Genomic DNA, 24,015 nt, shown 5'->3' on the forward strand with positions numbered 1-24,015 from the left:
GTGGGGCTTGAACTCCGCCTGGGCCTGGGTGCTGTCCCTTAGCTCATCAGCTCAAGGCCAGCGCTCTATTGGCAACTTTTTGTTTCCTCAAGATCTCATTTTGTAAGACACAGGTCGTAAGAAGATTCCCTTTCCATAATTAATTTCAGGACTCTGAAATATATTTTACATATACGCTGATATACACATATTACATACATCATATGTACACATGTATGTATGTGTGCAAAGGTATTTACATCTATATTTATACATATGTGTGTATGTGCGTTGTGTGTTTACATGAGGTGAATTGATTATATAATTGCTGTTAACATATATGTGATACTATGACACTAAATTTTTCATTTTTATTCAATCATAGGTCCATGACTCCTGCTCAGGCTGACTTAGAATTTCTTGAGAATGCCAAAAAGTTGTCTATGTATGGAGTTGATCTTCATAAAGCAAAGGTAATGAAAACTTTGGCTTTAATGAATTTGTGTGTGTATACATTATATGATTCAGGTCTATTATAAATAATTCTTGTTTCATATAATGCTTCTTGCCAACATTTATCTGTGGTATTTTATTTATTTAAATAATTTTTTCTTATTAGAGACTGGGACTCAAACTCAGTATCTAATTAATGCTTTATTCTCAGTGGCAGGCGCCCTACCACCTGAACCATGCTATATCTGTGGTATTTTAATTGCCAAAAAGTAGAAGTGGAGGGAATGAGAAGGATCTTGAATTGGAAGCTATCTTGGCCTATATAGCAAAAGCTTGCTCAAATGAAAGAGGAGGGGCAGGAAAGTAGGGAGGGAAGGAGGGAGGAAAAGAAGAGAAGGAAGGAAGGAAGGAGAAAGAATAGTTTTTGTTAGAATTTTAAGTGTATAAATTGTGTATAAAATTCTACCATCAGATTAATTTTCATAACCAAACACTGTAAATATCCAAAGATATAACAGCCAGTGTGAGTAGCTGACACTTGTAATTTTAGCTGCTTAGGAGGCTGAGATCTGAGGATCTTGGTTCAAAGCCAGCCTGAGCAGCAAAGTCCAAAAAACTCTAATCTCCAGCTAACTAGTAAAGAAAGTCAACAATACCATAAAATCACCTTGGTATGTCTACTAAATATGCAAATTCACAAGCTCCTCCAGGATTTTCACTGACTTTGGAGGAGAGGCCACTGAATGTCCAGATTTAATGAGCATCCTGAAGGATTCTAATATATGCTTGAATCTAAGAACCATTAGCCTAAGGTAATGATGTTCACAGTGTGTGGAATCTGAGTCAGCAGCACTTAGTAGCACCTAGCAACTGGTTAGAAATGCACATTTCAGGTCCCATTCTAGATTTATTGAATCAGAAGCTGAGGGTGGAGCTCAACAATCTGTTCTAATGTGCTCTCTAAGTGATTCTAATGCACAAGTGAACCACAGTGTTTCATTTGAGAAGCACTAGGTTAGGGCATCAGAAACCTGAGCTTTAATCCTGGCTAATACCATGTAACAGAGAGTGAATAATAAAGGCACTTGCCTTGGCTTGGCTTTCATCTTCAGCCTCTAAAATGGCTGGGGCGGTTGTAGAGGATGTGAGGGAGAGTTCAAGGAGAGAACAGAGGCTCAGCATAACTATGTACTTAACAAGGAGACTCACAGCCATGCCAGATGGGAAATAAGCAAAAAAAAAACACTATTTTACCCACAAAAATAAAGTTCTGGGAAGATGTTATATCTATATTCACATATTTCAAGGAGTGATAGGTGAAGTAGAGATTTTACTATGGCTCCAAATTATATACTTAGAGAGTAAAGTGGTATCTATAGGGAAACATAGATCAGCTCAATTTGAAAAATTGTTTAGCAGAACTCTTCAACTATCAGATGAGCAACCTCAGAGCATAGAGGGCTGTTATTAAGAGGTATTCCAGGACATGCAGAATAATCACTTAGTGGGGATTTAGAAAAGAACACTTAAGCATTTGGTCTGTGATGACCTTTCAAAGTTCCCCCTGCCGGGCCCCAGTGGCTCACGCCTGTAATCCTAGCTACTCAGGAGGCTGAGATCTGAGGATCACGGTTCAAAGCCAGCCTGGGCATGAAGGTCCATGAAACTCATCTCCAATAAACCACCAGAAAACCAGAAGTGGCGCTGTAGCTCAAGTGGCAGAGCGCTAGCCTTGAGCTGAAGAGCTAAGGGACAGTGCTCAGGCCCAGAGTTCAAGGCCCACGACCGCCAAAAAAAAAACAAAAAGAGTTCCTCCAGCCTGAGTATCTGACAGTTTCTTCCTTAAGTTCTGTGCTAATAAAATTTCATTAAATGTTTGTGTTTTTTTTCCTTAAGATGTTGTTCTGGATTGTTTTGGTACAGATCTATAACTCTGTAGTCTCTAAAGTAGATGATAGGAATATCAGTACAACAAATCAAGTATGTTTCAGGGACTAGAATTGTTAGGTTTTACTTCTAGTTCCTTGCTGGAGGCTGGTGTCAGTCAGGAATGAAGGAGTCAGGTAGCATGTTCCTTTCCCAAATGTCAAATTCTTTCTCCAAAGCATCTCATTTACCCAAAGGCTCTAAAAACTGAGGGCATCTTCTGGAAAATTCTCAGCAACATAGTCACTGCATTGAAGCTGCACAGAATTTTTGCATCTGCTATTCTTCTGTATAACTCATGTTAAGCATTTATCTTTTTCTCTATACTCATTTTAGGAAAAAATATTCAAGCATTTAATGCTGGGTTTTGGTTAGTGTAATAGTCATCTCTCGGGATTAATTTAGGTGAACTTTATTTTCCTTGAATTACATAGATGGCTAATATTTAAAAGAATTTCTATAATAAAGATGCTTGAAAATATGACCATTTTTATTTGGTATTCCCTCTACTTAGGTTTAATATTTATAATTAAGGATACTTAACATCAGCTGTTTTGAGTATCTGATATTCTGTTAGACTGAGTTTGAACAGAAATAGAGTCAACTCTTAACATGATATCTGGAGGGATTACCACCTTATTAAAACGAAGAATTATACTGTGCATGCATATTTGGTAGTTCTAAATCCTGGCCTCCAGGAAGTCATACCTGATGACTTAGGTAAAACAGTTTTATTGATTATGATAAGTTAAACTTTATTTTCAGTTGTTTACTTTGTAACTGGTTTTAGTTGTTGCTTGCTTCAGATTATTTAATAATAGCCAATAATGTGTTGAGACTTTGCATAAGACTGAAATGTTGGTGCTTTTCTTTTTCAGGACTTGGAGGGAGTGGATATCATCCTAGGTGTCTGCTCTAGTGGCCTTTTGGTTTACAAAGATAAGTTGAGAATTAACCGTTTTCCTTGGCCCAAAGTGCTAAAGATTTCCTACAAACGTAGCAGCTTTTTCATCAAAATCCGGCCTGGAGAGGTACGGAATTCCTGTTTCTTTCTATATAACATGTATAAAACAGGCAAGCCAGTACACGCCTATAATCCTAGCACTCAGGAGGCAGAGAGTCTCAACCTGGGTTCCTTAGAAAGGTCCCATCTCAAAAACAAGCAAAACCAATCAAGCAAACATTTCTTCCCATTTTCTTTGTTAGATAATATAAGAGTGTTTTTTTTTTTTTGGGTCCGGTCGTGGGGCCTGAACTCTGGGCCTGGGCGCTGTCCCTCAGCTCTTCAGCTCAAGGCTAGCGCTCTACCACTTGAGCCACAGCACCACTTTCGGCTTTTTTCTTTTTGCTTATGTGGTGCTGAGGAATCGAACCCAGGGCCTCTGGCATGCAAGGCAAGCGCTCTACCACTGAGCCAACTTCCCAGCCCTAAGAGTTTGTTTAGTTATCTATTCACAGGCAGATAATTTTGCTTTCTAAATTGATCAGTCCTGTAATTCTTCTTTCCTTCCTTACTACTGGTTTTCTGGGCATTGCTCCTCCTGTATATAGATATATCATTGCCAAGAATAAAACCTGCAGTGGCAAACTTGTTCTTGTTTACTTAATGGAAAGTATTTTGAAATTGAGTAGTGTGAAATTTTAAAATTGTAAGGTCAGATTACTCATGTTTTATACCACTAAACCCTTACTTTCTACATTTTAGATTTATTTGTATACATAATGTTATTGAGAGTGTGTTCTAAAGTCAAGTTCTAGATTTTAGGGGGAGATTGGACCCAGGGCGTCATGCATATAGATTTTCCATGTACGTAGATGCTTAAATCTGTACCAGAAAACTCATTTATTAAATAGTGGTCAAATTAGAAAATACAATAATGATGGTCAATTTTAACTTTTATATTGAAGGGCTATCAGGGCACAGTAAAAAGTTCTTTCATGTAGGAATAAAAAAATCAAATCTCTAGCTCTTTCTCTGACACTTACTAAACAAAAGGCCCTAGACAAACCCCAAATTTCAGCTTCCTTATCATGCAATAAGGAAAATACCTCCTTAATCTCAGTGATTTGAAGTTCAGATGAGATGACAGCTGTGAAAACTATAAACAGAAAGACCATACTAAATGTGAGGTAGCTTTTCCGTGTATATATTGCCATCTGCTGGTGAAAGATTCCTCACTATTCAAGCCTGAAAATTCTAGATGTACAGCCTTTAAAATCTTGGATAGAGATTATCACTGAAGTACATATTTTATACTGTAGGTATTTACTTGAGCATAGTATCTATTGATGCACATGGATTTAAAACTTACTTTAAAGCCTGGGCACTGGTGGCTCACACCTGTAATCCTAGCTACTCAGGAGGCTAAGATCTGAGGATCTCAGTTCAAAGCCAGCCCGAGAAGAAAGTCCGTGAGACTCTTATCTGCAATAAACCAATAGAAAACCGGAAGTGGTGCTGTGGCTCAAGCAGTAGAGCACAGGGACAGTGCCTAAGCCCAGAGTTCAGGACCCATGACTGACAAAAGCAAAAACAAAAACAAAAAAAAACCCAAACCCAAAACTTACCTGAAATTTTTGAATCCTTTATTCAACCAAGGTCTTTCTTCTTACTGAGGTCTTTCTTCCTGCCAGTCAATATTCCAAGGATAAGTAATATAATAGAAATAAAAGAATCTCATCCCTCAGTCTTACATTTTATTGTGGTAAGACAGAGAAATACATAAACATGGAAATATTAATAAGTACAACAATAGGAAGTCTTTAACTTCAAAATGTCAACTATTCAATGTATACTAAAAATCCAGAATCCTTCCTTACTAAATAACAGCAGGATTCTGAGAAGTGGAGTGTTATGACTATGGTAGATGCTTTAGAAGTAGCAAGGTACAGTAGAGAAGGTGACATTCTGGGTCACTGCAACTTCCGTTTCTTGTGGAAAAATACAGATGATATTATCTAATCATAGTATAATAGCAATAATAGGAATTCAAAACAGATGTTGTGTTTGTCTTCCATGCTTAAGGTTGGAACAGATGGATAAGAGGACAGCAGGACAGGGGTTCTGGTGGCCCTGGCAGGATATAGTTTACTTAGGTCAAAGAAATATTCTAGACAAATTTATAATCAAAACAAAGAAAGAGTTCAAGCCCCAGCAGTAGAAACAGCTGAGGAATAAATCCCAGAGACTCATTGTGCAATGTGGTCAGTATAGGTACTATATTCTTGAAAACAGCTAAAAGATATCGAATATGTATGAGGCTCTGGCTTAATGTCCCAAATATAGGGAAAAGCCGTGTCTAGACAATCAAAAGTTAGTTATGTTTCCGAAAAAATCCCAGTATATATGTCTATGTATGAATTTTTTTTTTTTTGGGGGGGTCCGGTCGTGGGGCCTGAACTCTGGGCCTGGGCGCTGTCCCTCAGCTCTTCAGCTCAAGGCTAGCACTCTACCACTTGAGCCACAGCGCCACTTCTGGCTTTTTTTCCTTTTGCTTATGTGTGGCTGGGGAATCGAACTCAGGGCTTCATGCATACAAGGCAAGCGCTCTACCACTGAGCCACTTTCCCAGCCCTGTATGAATGTTTTCTGAAGAAAAATAACATATATATGGGCTGGGAAGGTGGCTCAGTGGTAGAGTGCTTGCCTTGCATGCATAAGGACCTGGGTTCGATTCCTCAGCACCACATAAGCAAAAAAAAACAAAAACAAAAAAAAATATATAAATTATATAAGATACATCTTCTGACTTTTTGTTTTGTTTTGTTTTGTTTTTTGCTTTGGAAAAAGCCATCCTCTGTGACTAGATTTCTTTTGGTAATTTGAAAATGGTACTCTATGTTTCTTAAATTGATACTATTCTTTGTATTTGCAATGATTTTTTTTGCCAGTCCTGGGGCTTGAACTCAGGGCCTGAGCACTGTTCCTGAGCTTCTTTTGCTCAAGGCTAGCACTCTACCACTTGAGCCACAGTGCCACTTCTGGCTTTTTTCTGTTTATGTGGTACTGAGGAATTGAACCCAGGGTTTCATTGTATGCTAGGCAAGCACCCTACCACTAAGCCACATTCCCAGTCCTGCAATAATTTTTTGGTAGGATAGTATTTCTCTGGTACTGTATCACTGCAGCTCAATAATAGTTCATGCTCCATGTTTGTTTGTGTCTTTGTAGCAAGAACAGTATGAAAGTACCATTGGATTCAAACTTCCTAGTTACCGAGCAGCTAAGAAATTATGGAAAGTCTGTGTTGAGCATCACACATTTTTCAGGTATTGTTTTCCTTTAAGGATTTGTCAAGGATAAATTAGTTATGAAGGTATCTATTTTTAAGTCTGCTGTTGAAATCCTTTTCTTTGTATGACAGGCACTTTTATTTAGCTCTGATGAAATCATCTTAAGGAAAACAAAATGAATCTAGTTTCCCCTTTCAGTTGAAAAGCACACCTTAACATTCCCAGAGCACCTGTTGGTGTGCAACAGGAGGAGAGAAGACGAAGAAGCACCTGTGTTAGCTGGGGGCCCTGTCATTGCCCTGTCTATAGCTAAGTTAGTCCTGGGTATGCACTTGGTTACTGCACAGTTTCTTAACAGCTGGGTGGCCTTAAGCAAGTCAGTTCATTTGGGGGTTTAGTTTCTTGTTTCTTTAAAATGATGAAAACATTATGCAAGGATATAGTAAAGATATTACAGTGTTAATAAGAGATGAAGATTATAATATTAATCTATGTCCCAGCTAAATTGTACTGATTGTTTGAGACATAGCATAGAACTAAAGTAATGATTGCTTGATTGGAAATCAGTTAATAACTATAATTAAACCCTGAGAAATAGGAAACATGTTTCTTCTTGATTTTATTTTTAATTTGCAATCTCAGACTAATATATATGATTACTCTGATTTTTTTCCCCTAGATTGACTTCAACAGACACTATTCCTAAAAGCAAATTTCTTGCCCTGGGATCCAAATTTCGATACAGTGGCCGGACTCAAGCTCAGACCAGGCAAGCTAGTGCTCTGATTGACAGGCCTGCTCCACACTTCGAGCGAACAGCAAGCAAACGGGCTTCCCGGAGCCTTGATGGAGGTTTGTATTGATGATTAATGACTTCTTGTGAATTTAATTTGTTAAGGAGAAATCAAGGAAATACTTATCTTTTTGAGACAAGGTCTTTGCTGTGTAATATAGGCTGTTTTAGAATTTGATGTAGAACCCTCAGCCTCTGGAATGCTGGATTACCAGAGTGCCTGGATCAAAAGTGCAGTTGTTAATAAGATAACCAAGTTGTTACTAACTCTGTCTAAAGAAAGTCATCTTGGGCTGGGAAGGCGGCTCAGTGGTAGAGCGCTTGCCTTGCATGCATGAGGCCCTTGGTTCTATTCCTTAGCACCACATAAGCAGAAAAAAAAAGCTGGAAGTGGCACTATGGCTCAAGTGGTAGAGCGCTGGCCTTGAGCTGAAGAGCTGAGGAACAGCACCCAGGCCCAGAGCTTCAGGCCCCATGACTGGACCCAAAAAAAAGAAAAAGAAAGTCACCTTTTCTTTTTAAGGTATTGGTGAATGAATTCAGTGCCTTTTGAGCACTCCCACTTGGGCTACATCCTTAGTTTTAGTTTATGACTTAGGGCTTAATTATATAGCCCAGGCTATCCTTGAGTCAGTGATTTTTCCTACTTTAGCCTCTTGAATGTTGGGATTATAGGCATGCACTACCATATCCAGCTTGGTAATTATGAAATATAATTAGCAAAACAAAATTAAAAAAAAAAAAAAACAGTATTGCCGGGCGCTCGTGGCTCACGCCTGTAATCCTAGCTACTCAGGAGGCTGAGATCTGAGGATCGCGGTTCAAAGCCAGCCCGGGCAGGAGAGACCGTGAGACTCCTATCTCCAATAAACCACCAGAAAACCAGAAGTGGCGCTGTAGCTCAAGTGGTAGAGCGCTTGCCTTGAGCTGAAGAGCTGAGGGACAGCACCCAGGCCCAGAGTTCAAGCCCCACGACCGACCAAAAAAAAAAAAAAAAACAGTATTACCATGCTATTTTATTGTGATCCGTAGTTCACGTTCTTCATATTGAGAAATTGAAATAAATTTGCCTATCTTTTTAGCTCCCAGATGATACCTTTCCTTTGACTTGCACATTAGTGTGTAAATAATTAATTTTCTTTTTTGGTCGGTCATGGGGCTTGAACTCTGGGTTTGGGTGCTGTCCCTGCGCTCTTCAGCTCAAGGTGAGAGCTCTGCTACTTGAGCCACGCCACTTCTGGTTTTCTAGTGGTTTATTGGAGATTATAGTCTCACGGACTTTCCTGCCCGGGCTGGCTTTGAACTGCAATTCTCAAATATCAGCCTCCTGAGTAGCTAGGATTACAGGTGTGAGCTACCAGTACCTAGCTAAATAATTATTTTTTATGTAAAATATTCCTGAAACAATGTTAACCCATAAGGAAAGAAATGCATGATATTGAAAGTTATTAACACTTAGAGTCCATAAATGATTTTTTATATCCATTGACTATCTCTCCCAAGTAATTTGTAGAGTTAATATTTTCCACATTTTACAATTGGAGAAGCTGGAGTTTGTAACATAAGGTCCTTGCTTGAGTCATACAACTATGTATGACTAAAGTGACCCATGGCCTAATTGTTTTTTGTCTCTGTGCCATGCCACTTTTCCCAGTGAGGACTGCTTATTGTAATGCTGCCTTTTTCTCTTCTCAGAACCATTTCTACCTATTGTAATCATTAGTTCTTAAACTTATACCTACTTTTCCATGTATAATACAGATTACCAAGGCTAGCAGTGCTAAAGACATAAATCATTTGGCTCTGCAATATTAGTGTTGGATTCAAACCAAATCCAAGAGGCAAAATAACACATGGTGAAACATAGGCTCTGTTTCTACAACGCCAGGCAGGATTGAATTAATTCTTTTGAGAGGAGGTGTGAATACACATGTATAACGATACTTTAATACAACTGTGAGCAAAATATTTTGTCACACCACCAGGTTTTGTTAGCTTTGTTCTGCCATCTGCCATTCTTACATTGACTGGCTAGGAGCACCCATTAGGAGGAAGGACTTGCAAGAGGCCACAAAATGTTCATTGTAAAATAAAACAGGATTTTAAAATTCCTGTTATTTTCCTAAATATCCTCCTGGAACTTACTTCTTTCACTGGAGATCATTACAGGGTAGTAAGCATTCCTTTTTTAAATTGGTGCTATGTGAATATTAGCTGTGAATTTTACTTTCTTAGTCTGTTCTATTTTTAGGAATTCCTTTCTTTTACTTAATTTTTACAGCATCTAAACTTAAATTACTAGAATAAATTATGTCTAGTGTAGCTAGCTTAAAAAGGAAGGAAAGAATGTAATGTAAATTGTGAAGATTTCCATGAAGAAGATTTAAAAATCTCAGTAAAAGAATGGTTGGTCTATTATAATTTAATCACGTTGAAAAAACAACTTCATTCCTAGACAATGTCAAATAAGTAAGGTTTAACTACAAAGTGTGTAATGCTTAAATACTATCTGAGTGCCTGAGTATTTGTTTTGTTTTGAGGATAGAACCTAAGACCTCCTCTGTTGCACACTAGGCAAGCACTGTACCATTGAACTACATCTCTAATCCCTCAAAGACTATTTTGCAGTAAGCTCATCTAAAACTTGAATGCTACAAATAATTCAAACCCAAATAAAAATTAATTTTGTGGAAAGTTGGAACTTGTATTGTCAGTCTATATTGTTATTCTCTCAGTCTATATTGTGTATTTTCTCTATTCTCTGTGACAGTCTGCAGTCTTCTTAAATCAAGGTTTGTCTACCCAGCAGCCTGGGCTTTTTTGTACTAGATGTCAATACCACTAGATGTCTCCCCATTTGTAACAATCAAAAATGTTTTCAGACATTTACAGCTGTTCTCTGGAGGTAAAATAATCCAGAACTGAGAACCACTATTCTAAATATTTCAAAGAATAGGAGCTATAATGCATTGATAAGACTTTGAGAGAGGGTAGGACAGAATTCCAAAGGTGGTTATATTTTGCTTTTATGATGGAAGTTTTTTTGTTTTTTGTTTTTGTTTTTGTTTTTTTGCCAGTCCTGGAGCTTGAACTCAGGGCCAGGGCACTGTCTCTGAGCCTCTTTGTGCTCAAGGCTAGTGCTCTACCACTTAAGCCACAGTGCCACTTCTGAATTTTTTTTTTTTTTTTTTGAGTAGTTAATAGGAGATAGGAGTCTTATGGAGACTTCTCTGCCCAGGTTGGCTTCAATCTGCAATCCTCAGATCTCTAGCTAGGATTACAGACATGAGCCACTAGTGCCCAGCTGGAAAGTCAAAGATTTTGAATTCTTGTGTGTGTGTGTGTGTGTGTGTGTGTGTGTGTGTGTGTGTGTGTGCATGTGTGTGCATGTGTGTACAACACACCAACACCAATACTAAGGCTTAAATTCAAGGGCTTCACTATTGTTCATCTCTTTTGCTCATACCTGACACCTACCACTTGTGCCATTCCTCCACTTCTGGCTTTTTGCTGGTTAATTGGAGATAAGAGTCTCACTGATTTGTCTGCTCAGGTTGGCATTGAGTCATGATCCTCAGATCTCAGTTTCCTGAGTAGCTTGGATTATAGGCATGGGCCACTTGTGCCTGGTTTCATATTATTTTAGACAAATGATTTATTATGAGAAAGGAAAACAGATGGCTTAAAGATTTGCCCTGGACAAGCATCAAAAAGTAGTACATGTCTTATCAGAAGAGTCATTTATCAAGCTGTTTTGTAATCATTCCAAAGATACTCACAGGGAAAAAAGTCAATCTAAATTCCTTTTTCCTAGAATATATTTTTAGGTTCCAGAAACCATGTAGACTTGATTACCAACTTTTTTCCTCCATAGACTACATTGTAGATTCTTGAAAGTAATAAATTACAAGATTAATACATTTTAAGATATTTTTTCTTACTTTGATCGTTTCCTCCCTGAAATTAGCATTTATGACACATGGTCATAAACAAATCTTAGCTTTTCTTTCAAAGGTACTCATCGCCCTTGGTTGCCAGAAAAGCACTGATGATTTATTTTTACCTTCTGTATGATGGGCATTTCTGTATATCCTCAACTTATACCTACTTTTCTTAGAGGCTTTTATAGTAGTACAGTGGCTCTTGCCTTCACTTATTATTCTCTTTTCTCTTTTGTATCAAACAGCAGCTGCTGACTCAACAGACAGAAGTCCTCGACCCACCTCTGCCCCAGCCATTGCTCAGAGTCAGGTCACAGAGGGCATTGTACCAGGAGCATCTGACAAAAAAACACAAAAGGAAACAGTGAAGGCTGAAGTGAAAGAAGAGCCACCTGAGCAAGCTGAGCCAGAGCCCACAGAAGCGTGGAAGGTATGTCTGAAAGTCCACAGATAAAGCCAATTCATGTTCTGGTATCAAGGTCTTAACTCCTTGACAAGGAAAATTTTCAAAGTAACCAAATGTTATAAAATCTCAACAAAGTTATTTCTTCTTTATTCTTTCCAAAAGAAGTTTCTCATAAACCTATAAAGTATTTTCATAGAATTTCATCCTAAAAAGTATAAGCTGTCTATCCATTCAAGAAGTTTTCAGTGCTGGGAAGGTGGCTCAGTGGTAGAGCGCTTGCCTTGCATGCATGAGGCCCTGGGTTTGATTCCTCAGCACCACATAAGCAGAAAAAAGAAGCCGGAAGTGGCGCTGTGACTCAAGTGGTAGAATGCTAGCCTTGAGCTGAAGAGCTGAGGGACAGTGCCCAGGCCCAGGGTTCAGGCCCACGACCGGACCCCCCAACCAAAAAAAAAAAAAAGTTTTCAGGGGGTGGGAATGTGGCTAAGTAGTGGAGTGTTTGCCTAACATGCATGAAGCCCTGGGTTCAATTCCTCAGTACCACATAAACAGAAAAAGCTGGAAGTGGCATTGAGGCTCAAATGGTAGAGTGCTAGCCTTGAGCAAAAAGAAGCTCAGGGACAGTACCCAGGCCCTGAGTTCAAGCCCTAGGACTGGCAAAAAAAAAAAAAAAAAAAGTTTTCAGATGACCCATACCTAGACAAACAGGCTTTGTAACGTGTACCAGCAAGATTGCTTTTTAAAATAATTTCTACTCATCCAGAAAGAATGTGAATGTTGTTTAAGATTCAGCCTACTATTGTCATTAAGCCACAATTTGGTTTCCTAAAGTGAATATATATATAAATAACAGAAGCACATTAATATGGTTGTTTCAATTGTAAGAAGCTTTACAAAGAGAAGTTCTGTTTCGTAGGAGAGATTATGCTGCTGAATTGTTTATGATTCTTAGTTAATTGGAGTCATAGTCATCACACTGAGTTGAAATCACCAATTAGCAGATCTCCCAGAAGTAACAATAATAGGCTGATCTTCTATTATATATAAGATGTACACACACACACACACACACACACATTCTTTTTTTTTTCTGGTACCAGGGTTTGAACACTTGCTCACTTGGTTTTCTTGCTTATGACTGGTGCTCTCTCACTTGACCATGCCTCCTGATGAACTTTTTGCTGGTTATTTTGGAGAGATGGGATCTCTCAGACTTTCTGCTCTGGCTAATTTTGAGCTGCAATCCTCTTGATCTCAGCCTCCTGAGTATCTAGAATTACAGTCATGAGCCTCCAGCTGAGATGATCTGGCTAAGATGATCTTTAAATGTTATGGTTTTTTTTTTAAACGTGTGTGTGTGCACATGCGCATGCGTGTGCACGTGCGCACACACGTGCGCATGCTGGGCTTGAGCTCAGGGCCTGATGTGCTTGCTTGGCTTTTTTGCTTAAGTCTGGATCTACCACTTGAGCTATATTTCCTTTTCCTAAATGTTAATAAGCTTTTTAGCTACATTTAAACAATGATGCAGTTGAGGTGCTAGTTCAGGGTTATTAAAGTAAATGCAAATATCACTATTGTCAACAGGAATTTTATGAGATGGCAATCATAAGAATTGTTTTTATTTCATTTTATTTTTTGTATTGTACCAGGGCTTGAACTCAGAGCCTCTCTTTTATTCAGCTTTTTTGCCTCTAGTGAACATTCTACCACTTGAGCCACATTTCTAGTGGTGCTTTTCTGTTAGAGAGTGTCTCATGGACTTTTCTGCTCCAGGCGGCTCAAACCACAATTCTTAGATCTAGTCCCCCTCAGTAGCTTGGATTACATGAACTAGCAACACTCAACAAGAATTGCATTTTTATGTTTCTTAAACTTTAGACTGAATAAGGCCCAAGTAAGTGCTTTCACCTTGGATTAATAGTATTCTATTGGAACCAGATCAATATCTAGTTTCCCTGTAAAACAGTGGACAGTCTGGCTCTGTTTTTGCTATATTTGATCAACAAAAACTGCTGCTTTCATTTGATAGTACTACAAAGTTTGGTTTTTGGCTTGTTTTTTTTTTTTTTTTTGGTCGGTCGTGGGGCTTGAACTCTGGGTTTGGGTGCTGTCCCTGCGCTCTTCAGCTCAAAGCTGGCACTCTACCACTTGAGCCACAGCGCCACTTCCAGTTTTCTAGTGGTTTATTGCAGATAAGAGTCTCATAGAGGGGGCTGGGAAGGTGGCTCAGTGGTAGAGCGCTTGCCTTACATGCATGAGGCCCTGGGTTCGATTCCTCAGTACCACATAAGCAAACAGAAAAAAGCCGGAAGTGGTGCTGTGGCTCACGTGGTAGAGTGCTAGCCTTGAGCTGAAGAGCTGAGGGACAGCGCCCAGGCCCAGAGTTCAGGCCCCATGACCAGACCCAAAAAAAAAAAAAAAAAGAGTTTCATAGACTTTCCTGCCTGGGCTGGCTTTGAACCGCGATCCTCAGATCTCAGCCTCCTGAGTAGCTAGGATTACAGGCGTGAGCCACCGGTGCCAGGCTTGGATTTCATTTTCTAGTTAATTTTGTATTCTCAAGGCAAGAGAATCAAAGCTTTTTCTTTTTGTTTTTGTTGATCGTGGGCCTTGAACTCTGGGGTTGGGCGCTATCCCTGAGCTCTTCAGCTCAAAGCTAGTGCTCTACCACTTGAGCCACAGTGCATTATCTTACATTTTTTCCATTCAGTCCTATAGAAAGTAGCACAATGACATTGTTCACCCTGGTAATGCTGCTTACCAACCACATGTAGATGAGATTTTAGAAAGAATTTAATGATACACAGTAATTGTTTCATCTCTTAGACAATTTGTTTTCTGATTTTGAAATAACCATAACCAGTGCTTTAGGCAGTTGTCACTCTTAGTTTGTTTCCTCTTAATAGAAAAGTACTTTTTTTTTTTTTTTTTTTATTGTAAAGCTACTATACAGAGGGTCACAGTTACATGAGTGAGGTTATGAGTACACTTCCTCTTGAACATTGTTACCCCCTCCATTGTTTTCCCCCTACCATCCCCTCCCTCCCTCCCTTCCCCGAGGTTCTTTTTTTTTTTTTTTTTTTGATTGTGATTAAATGATTACATAATTTCAAAGTCACAAGTTCATTCTAACTTCCCTGGAGCAAATTGTCTACCACAGTCTGTAATATATAACAGTGTTCACATGTTATATACCATATTTGTGATCAGCAGCATGAGGATATTTAGTAGTGGTTCAACCAGATGAGCGGGAGTTCTTTGAGAAAAGTACTTTTTAAAAAGTACTATATATTTTTTAAAGTACTATATTTTCATATATCAAATTTTTATTACTAAAGGTATTTCATAGTTACATAGACAACTTTAGATATTCTTTTCCTGATGTTAGAAACAAATCTTGTCCTTCTGCCAAAAATGTTTGCTCTGTATTCCTAGAATGAGGACTGCTGTGTAGAATGTGGGAGCAGAGGCCTGTGTGTGCTTATTTATAAATCAGCCCTGAAAATAATGACATATGTCAGCTACAATTTGGATGGGGTTTATTTGGATGTTTTGTTATGTAATACGCTGAAGATTGAAACTTCCTTCTTCAATGTATGCGTCAACTAACAAATCTTTTGTATTTACCTGTTTGGTGTCATATATTGTTTTTTACATGTGTGTTTTAAACTAAAACTTACCTATTTATTTCTATAATATATATTAGACATTGGTAACTTCATTTATAAATTTGTTTAAAAATATTAGAGTATTTCCAGATCATTAAAAAAAAGCAAAACAAAAACATATGGTTATAATATTAAAGAAGCCTCCTTTAGTTTAGTAGTTTTTCAAAATAAATAAATATAAAAATATTTCCTTAATCCATGGAAAGATTATCCTACCTTTCTCTTATAATAATTTGAATGTCTGTATTAACCTCTTCAGCCTTGGAAATGTGATAGTGAACTACCACATCATTGTTAGGAATACCATCTTTCCCTGGAACAGCCTCGTAAGACTGCATCATGATTATGACTTAGCAACATATTTCACCCCAGATTAATGATGCAGCGTATTTGAAAACCCTGTGCATAGAAACCTGTTAACTTAAAATGTTTTTACTACTTTATTTCTTAAATGTAGGTGGAAAAAACCCACATCGAGGTCACAGTACCTACCTCAAACGGTGACCAAACACAGGTTTGTGCCAACAAGCCCCTGTTGTCCCCCTCCCCTCCGTTTTTTCTTCTCCCTCATCGCCCTCTCCATAAAATAATTGTAAGATGAAGATTTTAAAAAGTCAATGAGCCAATATTTTATCATTTTTTTCTTTTTTGAATTATGGTCAAACAGAAGCTTGCAGAAAAAACTGAAGATCTGATAAGAATGAGGAAGGTTAGCCATTTTTCACTTTCGTAGAACTCCATTTCCATTTCACTCTCTGACTTACAGTGCATTAAAAAGACAGTGATCCATTCTTTTCATTGATTTCTCTTAATCAGAAGTTACTTTGAAGAAGCAAGTATACATACACATATGTATATATGTGTGCATATGTATATATATATATATATACACACATATATGCTAAAGAAATTATAATCTTTTACTTTAAGCAAGCATTTCAGTAGGAAAATTCTTTTCTAACAAATATTAGTTAGGCTCAAACCTACCCTTTGTTTTCAAACTTTGAAAGAACAATTGCACAATGACATCATATCCTTGGAATCATTGATGATATTTTACACACATTCCTCAGAAAAACCATCATAGCAACAAATCCCAGTATTGTTAGTAACTATGATTTGACTTCTGTGTGCCTCATTCTTCCTAACTACCTAGGGGGATGTACCAGTTCTTACTGAACATATTTATTGGCTGATTAAGTATAAAATATTATTAAATCTTTTTAATAAAAGATCTTAGAGATCTTGATATTGCAGTAATACTATACATGAAACGCCTCCCAAAAGCTAATGTGGCTTTTTTGGGGGCTAATGTTTTTAAAGCATTTCCCTAACCTAAGATACATGGAGTGTCATATCTTTTCAGGGTCATATATTAGGGTAACATTTAAATACTTCAGTTTCAAAACTGAACATAAAATAGCTTATTACATAAGAAGCCAATGAAGCCAGGAGCACTGTCTATTTAAATAACATCATCAAGTCTTTCATCCTTCATAAACAAGGTCATCTATTTTCTAGTGTAACCATGTTCTCTGTGTGTCCTCGTGGTTCTGTGACCATTTCATGTTGGCATATGTTGCACTGCAGACATTTAATTTTAAGTATTTTTTTGGTTTGCCAATTTGCAGTTTTCTCCCGCAAGAATAAATTTTAATTTTTTATGCTTTTCTGTTTTTCCCCCTTTCATTTTCACAGAAAAAGAGAGAGAGACTAGATGGTGAAAACATTTATATCAGACATAGCAATTTAATGTTGGAGGTTTGTATGAACTTGAAGCTTATTTCAGTTGGTTGCCTGGAACCTTCTGCATTCTTTGCTGACCCCCTTTTCTTTATTCTGTTCTGCCTTTGGGTTTGCATGTCATTGCATGAGAGAATTTTAGGTTTAAGATTTCTTTGCATGTTAATAAACATTATGACACGCAACTTTCTCACTTTCTGATTCTTTTTAAGTTTCCATCTATCACACTATCCCTGCCCCTGCAAAAAAAAATATATGATTGGGACTCTGCTTCTCCTGGTTCCTTGTTTCACCCCTTTGTCCAAAATTCTACATCACTGCTAAAAGTTCCTTGGATTTAGTTCAAAATGGACTTATAATACTAAAGATAGTAGGATATTACTGAAGTAAGGTTGGGCAGTGGTAAGATACAAGAAAGAAAGGAGCCAGCATTTAGTAAGTATAAGGTGGTTTTATCATTAAAACAAACCTATGGCCCAGTGCTAGGATGGCGGTTCAAAGCCAGCCCAGGCAGGAAAGTCCGTGAGACTCTTATCTCCAATTAACCACCAGAAAACCGGAAGTGGCACTGTGGCTCAAGTGGTAGAGCCTTTGCTTTGAGCTGAAGAGCTTAGGGACAGCACCCAGGCCCAGAGTTCAAACCCTACGATTGACAAAACACACACACAAAGTAAGCCTATGTGCTGAGTGCTGGTGGCTCATGCCTATAATTCTAGCTATCCAGGAGGCTGAGATCCAAGGATTGCTGTTCAAAGCCAACCTGGGCAGGAAAGCCCATGAGACTCTTAGCTCTAGTTAACTTCCAAAAAAGCCAGAAGTGGAGCTGTGGCTCAAGTAAGAGGTAGAGTGCTAGCCGTGAGTAAAGAAGCTCAAGAGCAGTATGCAGGCCCTCAGTTCAAGACCCAAGACTTGTGTGATTGCATGTATGCACACACAAACATGCCTGTGGCTATAGAATTTTTATTTTAAATATGAGAAAGTTGAAACTTAGAGATATTAAGTAATTTTTCTATGGTCATAGAACTGATATATTGGAAAGCTAGGACTGAGAAGTTATATAATTTTATAACTACAATTTTACACTTAGAAAATAGTATCATTATCTGCTATAGGAATTATAAGGTTATTTTCTTGTTATATTCAACACTGCTTAGTTTTTAATCGACTCATATTAGTGTAGTTTATTTTATCTTAAAGTGTCAAACTAATAAGGTTAGGGGAATTCCATGAGGAGAAATATGGAAATTGTAATTATTCCACATGGAAAAAAAACCGAGATCAAGTTAGTTTGTATATCAAAAATACTTTTAGATAGAAGTCAATGACCAGATAGCTTTATAGCTCCATTCAAGGCAGAAACACAAGAAAGAAACATAAATTCTTATGTTAGGGATTCATTTTAACTGTTAAGGAAATTTAAAGCATGGTTTTTGCCTTCAGAAAGCTTATAATGTGGGGAACTGAGGAGGAAAGAAACAATTCAGGTAAACAAATAGCAATAAGATGATTACAAGTTATTAGAAAAGTTTCGTAGGAAATAATTAGTATACTTTGCTAACAAAGAGGATTTACTTCAAGTAAGATTGACAGGAAAGATCTCTCTGAAGAGATAACATTTTAATTGAGACTTAAAAGATGAAAATACATTAAATATGCTAAATATCATCAAACTAGAAGTTTGAAAAAAACTTTAAAAAGTTGAGCTAACCAAGTGCTGGTGGCTCATGCCTGTAATCCTAGCTACTCAGGAGGCTGAGATCTGAGGATTGTGATTCAAAGCCAGCCCTGGCAGGAAAGTCCATGAGACTCTTATCTCTAATAAACCACCAGAAAACTGGAAGTGGCACTGTAGCTCAAGTGATAGAGCGCTCACCTTGAACTTGAAGAGCTCAGGGACAGTGCCCAAGCCCACAGTTCAAGCCCCATGACCAACCAAAAAGAAAAAAAAAAGTTAACCTAATAATTATTTAGTGTCATCACACTTTTTTTTGCCAAAGTGTAATATTGGCAAAAATACCAAAAATGTGAGTATCTGATATTTATAAAGAACCTTGATAAAAGCAATAAAAAGTATGTCAGCCTTTATCAAACATGTGTTGTATAGTGGGAACAATAGCAAGTATTTTTATATATTTTTGTATTCTATAAGGAAAAGTTTTCCAAGGTAACTGTCCTGACCAGTGCATCCTTAGTGCTCCCTTAGCTGGAACCTGCAGTACCAATCATATATTTATCACTTGTTTCATAAAGTGTGTTATGACTTCTGAGACTCACAAAGTCCCTGTATGTGATATGTTTTTTTTCCTCTGGCATTTTACTGACAGCCACGAGAGGGGATGTCTAAATAAGTGTGTGTTTGAGAATTAAAACTACTAACTTTTGAGAATATTTTATACTTAATGAACTGTTTGATTTGATTGCTGCCAAAATTATAAGATCATAGGCCTCAAAAGTTATCTAATCTGAACATAGCCCAAACAGCTTGACTGATCATCATTCTTTAGTAATTATAAAGGTGTTTCTCCACCCCACCCCCAAGAAAGTTCTGTCAAGTTATCTGTCACTCTAGCAGTTTTTTTTTTTTAAGCATTCCTTTTCCTCCCCCCACCCCAACTAACGCTTTGTTCTGGCACAAATAAGGTCGAGTTCATTTTTAGATCTACCGCCTCCTCCTCCATCTCCCAAAGAGAACCTGTAGCAAATGTCTGTGACAAATTCTATTTGGAACAGGTCCCTTTGAGATCTTAATTTTATTCTGTGCCCCCACAGGTTTCCATCAAAGCCAGCTAAGAAGGATGGAGAAACTCCCTTAGAAGCTATTGGTTTTATGGAAAAATTTGTTTTTCTCAGGTTTCAAGCCAATTGAAAGTTAGGCAAAAAGAGATATACAAGGAAATACACAAAATCATGGCTCTCGTGTAAGAGGCTAACTCAGAGAGTTATGGTTTTATCGCAGCATCACTTGCTTGTTTTTGTTTTGCTCCATTCACACTTTTTAACCTTCCCAGTTGTGGTGAGTTGTTCTTAGCACAAACAGATTTCATTTCCAGTCAGGGGCTGGGTCACAGGGCCTTACCTTACATGCTTCATGGGTCTCAGTTGCTCAGGCCAACACTGAGTCTTTAAACTTGTCTGTGCTTTTCTTTAGTAGTAAATATGCCTTTTTTGCTTTCAGCAAGGACCAAATGCAAACAAACTTGTTTCCTCTGGGTGAAGCCCATATTTATAAGATACATTCATATTTTATCCCAACAAGCAAGAAATACTCTTATGAAAGAGAGATCTATGTGGTTTCAATTTGGGGTTTTCTCTTTGATATCAAAGTAAATATATATGGGTCAGTCTTGCAAAAGTAAAAAGAAGACACTAATAAGTAAATATGCTAAAAAATTATCTCCAGATTCATTTTTTTATCCTATTTTTCTTTTTTTTCTTTCTTTTTTCTTTTTTTTGGTCAGTCGTGGGGCTTGAACTCTGGGCCTAGACACTGTCCCTCAGCTCTTCAGCTCAAGGCGAGTGCTCTACCGCTGGAGCCATAGTGCCACTTCTGGTTTTCTAGTGGTTTATTGGAGATAAGTCTCACGGACTTTCCTGCCTGAGCAGACTTTGAACCATGATCCTTAGATTTCAGCCTCCTGAGTAGCTAGGATTACAGGCGTGAGCCACTGGCTCCCGGCCCTATTTTTCTTGATACTACTTTCAGAAAAGTTTTATTTAGCTGAAACCTGTGTTGTTCTCAGAAAAACAAAACAAAACTTTTAAACAAAAAATTTTATAAAGTTGATTTAAAAGAATTAATTTCCTCTCTTCCCCTCCCCCAAAATGAAGCTATTTCTCACAAAGCCAAAAAAGAAAAACTAATCCCCAAATCCACACAGGATATTAAGAGATATATTTAGCATTATACTTTCCTTGGATACAGAGTTGCTTTGATATATAATAAACACAGAAAATTTCTACAGTCATCGGGTGAAGGATTCCAAATATTTTGATCTCAAGCTCAAAGTTTTTTTTGGTTTTTTTTTGGGGGGGGGGGTCTGGCTGTGGGGCCTGAACTCTGGGCCTGGGCGCTGTCCCTCAGCTCTTCAGCTCAAGGCTAGAGCTCTACCACTTGAGCTACAGCGCCACTTCCAGCTTTTTTCTTTTTGCTTATGTGGTGCTGAGGAATCGAACCCAGGGCCTCATGCATGCAAGGCAAGCGCTCTACCACTGAGCCACCTTCCCAGCCCCTCAAGCTCAAAGTTTTGAGGGTTTTTTTTTTTAAGTGTTGTTGGACAAAGAGCATTTGAGTCTTTGTCTACAAGTTAAATTCACCAGACTATTTTTGGCCAAATGTTCTTTTTGAAAGTTGTTATATCTCTCTCTTTTTTTTTTTTAATACATCTTAGTATTTCTAGCCTGTGCTTTATTAAGCTTAGTTTTGATCACGCATCCCTAGAATATTCTCTTTAAGAGCTTGCTTCTATCTCTAATTACCCAATATTCAAATCTGCTGGAACAGTTAGGTTATTTTAAATTGATACCCAAAGCATTTGAGCTCTTGTTATCACTTCCAATACATTGGTACTGGAGATGGAACCAAGGGCCTTGGGCATGGTAAGCAAACACTCTACCACTGAGCTGTAACCTCAGCTCCAAAAAGTCTCTGTTTTAAACTATACTAAGAAATGAGTAAAGCTATTAGAATATAGAAACATGAGGCTTTTATCTTGTGTAAATAATATTGACAAAGGAAAAAGTCATTCAAAGAAAAAAGTGATTCTCCCTGCCCCCTCTCCTTCAGGTAGTAACGATTGACTTTGTAGACTGGATCTAGGAATTTTGCTACTTACATTCATCTATCAAAATGAAACACTGAGATCTAAAGGATCTCCATTCAAAGGCAGCCCAGGCAGAAAAGATCTATCTCCAAAATAGCCAGCAAAAAGTAGGACTGGAGGCATGGCTCAAGTGGTAGAGAAACTTAGCAGGCATGAGGCCCAATACCACAAAAAAAATTTTTTTAAAGAACTATCCTTAGGTATCAGAAAGAACAACTCTCCATTTGCTAATTGAGTAACATGATTATCTCCAGTGGATATAGAGAGATAGTGTACTGCTGTTGCTCAGCAAGACACAACAGCCTGTGTTAGAAGTTGAAACCCTTCACCATATCTTTCATTTAATAGTTTCTTTATCTGTCACTATTACAATTCTGCCTGAGCTGAGCCTAAATTGGCTGTTAATCAAGCTGAGGCTGATTGAATTGTGGGATTATGTTCTTGAGATGAGGAGTTGGAGATCTGGTTTTGTATCATATTGGAAAAAAGTCATAAAATTAAGAAGTCACTCTTTATGAGTTATATAATTGCTGAGAGCTGTTGGATTGTGATGATTTACTGCTTCCAAGAAAAGCACTTTGTTTAAAAAAGAAAGAAAAAGAAAGAAAAGAAACCAAGCAAATATACTATGTTGTATATTTACAACTTAAATGTAATTCATGGGTTAGTAACATCTACCCTGGATATGGTGTGTTTTCTACCAGTGTCCAGTCTCTGATGGGTCGCACTTAATGTGATTTTTGCCCTAATTATTTATTATTTTACATCTTTGTCCTCTCAACTCTAGGATTTAGACAAGAGTCAAGAAGAGATCAGAAAACATCATGCCAGTATCAGTGAGCTGAAAAAGAACTTCATGGAGTCTGTACCAGAGCCGCGGCCTAGCGAGTGGGATAAACGCCTGTCTACGCACTCGCCCTTCCGAACTCTTAATGTCAATGGGCAGATCCCCACGGGAGAAGGAGTGAGTACTTTGTCCACATGACTGATTATGAGGAGGAATAGAATAAATGTTTTTGTATGTTAATACCCTATATCTGAGAAGATAGTGAGAATTGAAATTTTCTTTGGTCTCACTACAATTTATTGTAGTGTTAAGGCATTCATAATCAAGCACTTACTGTTTTTAAATTGTGGATGCAACTCAGCTCATTGTAGTACCCATTTAGAGTTACTAGTAGATGATTAGGCTCTGAGAACTGGCTCTGTAGCTGCGTGCTTCTGGCTAGTGTGTGTTTATAAACTGACTATAAGCCAGTAAAGCTTTGTTTATGTTCAAAATGTGCCTTCCAGAAAGTTTGCTAAATTTAGTAAGGTTAAAATTGGAAAGGGACTAATATGTTTTAAAATTTTATTTGAACATTTGTACAGCTTAGAAATGTCTGGAATGATTGCCCACAATTATATAATATACCAAGGAAGTCTATAAGCCAGACAATGCGAAACACCAAGTATAAAATTATTATATTTTAATTTAAGAAAAACAACGGGTGATTTATTTTTATGTTTAATAACAGTATCACATTTTTCAAAAGATGTTTTTAATAAGATTGTCACAATTAGAATAAGCCAGAAATACTTTTCAGGGACTGTTCTTTTTTATTTCTATTTTTTTTTTTAGGTTTTAGCAAGAATTTGTTTTAGTATAATAAGGTTAGAGTAGGGAGAAATGGAGAAGAGAGAAACATTTTCACTTCTAGTGCAGGAAATAGAAGTTTAAGAATTCTGTTCTTCGCTTGCCTTGCATGCCTGAGACCCTGGGTTCGATTCCTCAGCACCACATAAGAAAAAAGCCGAAAGTGGCGCTGTGGCTCAAGTGGTAGAGCGCTAGCCTTGAGCTGAAGAGCTGAGGAACAGCACCCAGGCCCAGAGTTCAGGCCCCACGACCAGACCAAAAAAAAAAAGAATTCTGTTCTTTATTATTGTATCATTAACTATTTTAAAGATCCTACATCTAAGCCTGGCACTGATGGCTCACACCTGTAATCCTAACTACTCACAAGACTGAGATCTCAGGATCAAAGTTCCAAGTCAGCCTGGGCAGGAATGT

At 37.8% G+C, this 24,015-nt stretch overlaps 1 protein-coding gene across 16 annotated transcripts in view; it reads left to right on the forward strand.

Moving 5' to 3' along the window:
• Epb41 (erythrocyte membrane protein band 4.1) overlaps nt 1-24,015 on the forward strand; it is a 176,073-nt gene that overhangs the window by 100,200 nt on the left and 51,858 nt on the right. For 3 of the 16 annotated variants that reach the window (XM_042688537.1, XM_042688525.1, XM_042688533.1), the window contains exons 8-16: nt 365-452; nt 3,237-3,389; nt 6,530-6,627; nt 7,271-7,443; nt 11,568-11,755; nt 15,860-15,916; nt 16,070-16,111; nt 17,101-17,163; nt 22,753-22,929. In XM_042688537.1, the coding sequence (XP_042544471.1) occupies nt 365-452; nt 3,237-3,389; nt 6,530-6,627; nt 7,271-7,443; nt 11,568-11,755; nt 15,860-15,916; nt 16,070-16,111; nt 17,101-17,163; nt 22,753-22,929 (1,039 nt within the window). Of the gene's footprint in view, nt 1-364; nt 453-3,236; nt 3,390-6,529; nt 6,628-7,270; nt 7,444-11,567; nt 11,756-15,859; nt 15,917-16,069; nt 16,112-17,100; nt 17,164-22,752; nt 22,951-24,015 lie in introns of those variants that run through there. The other 13 variants (XM_042688526.1, XM_042688534.1, XM_042688531.1 and 10 more) reach the window with 10 other exon arrangements.

The sequence above is a fragment of the Dipodomys spectabilis genome, unplaced genomic scaffold, assembly GCF_019054845.1.
Source record: "Dipodomys spectabilis isolate Male_0828 unplaced genomic scaffold, ASM1905484v1 ptg000118l, whole genome shotgun sequence".
Classification (NCBI taxonomy): domain Eukaryota; kingdom Metazoa; phylum Chordata; class Mammalia; order Rodentia; family Heteromyidae; genus Dipodomys; species Dipodomys spectabilis.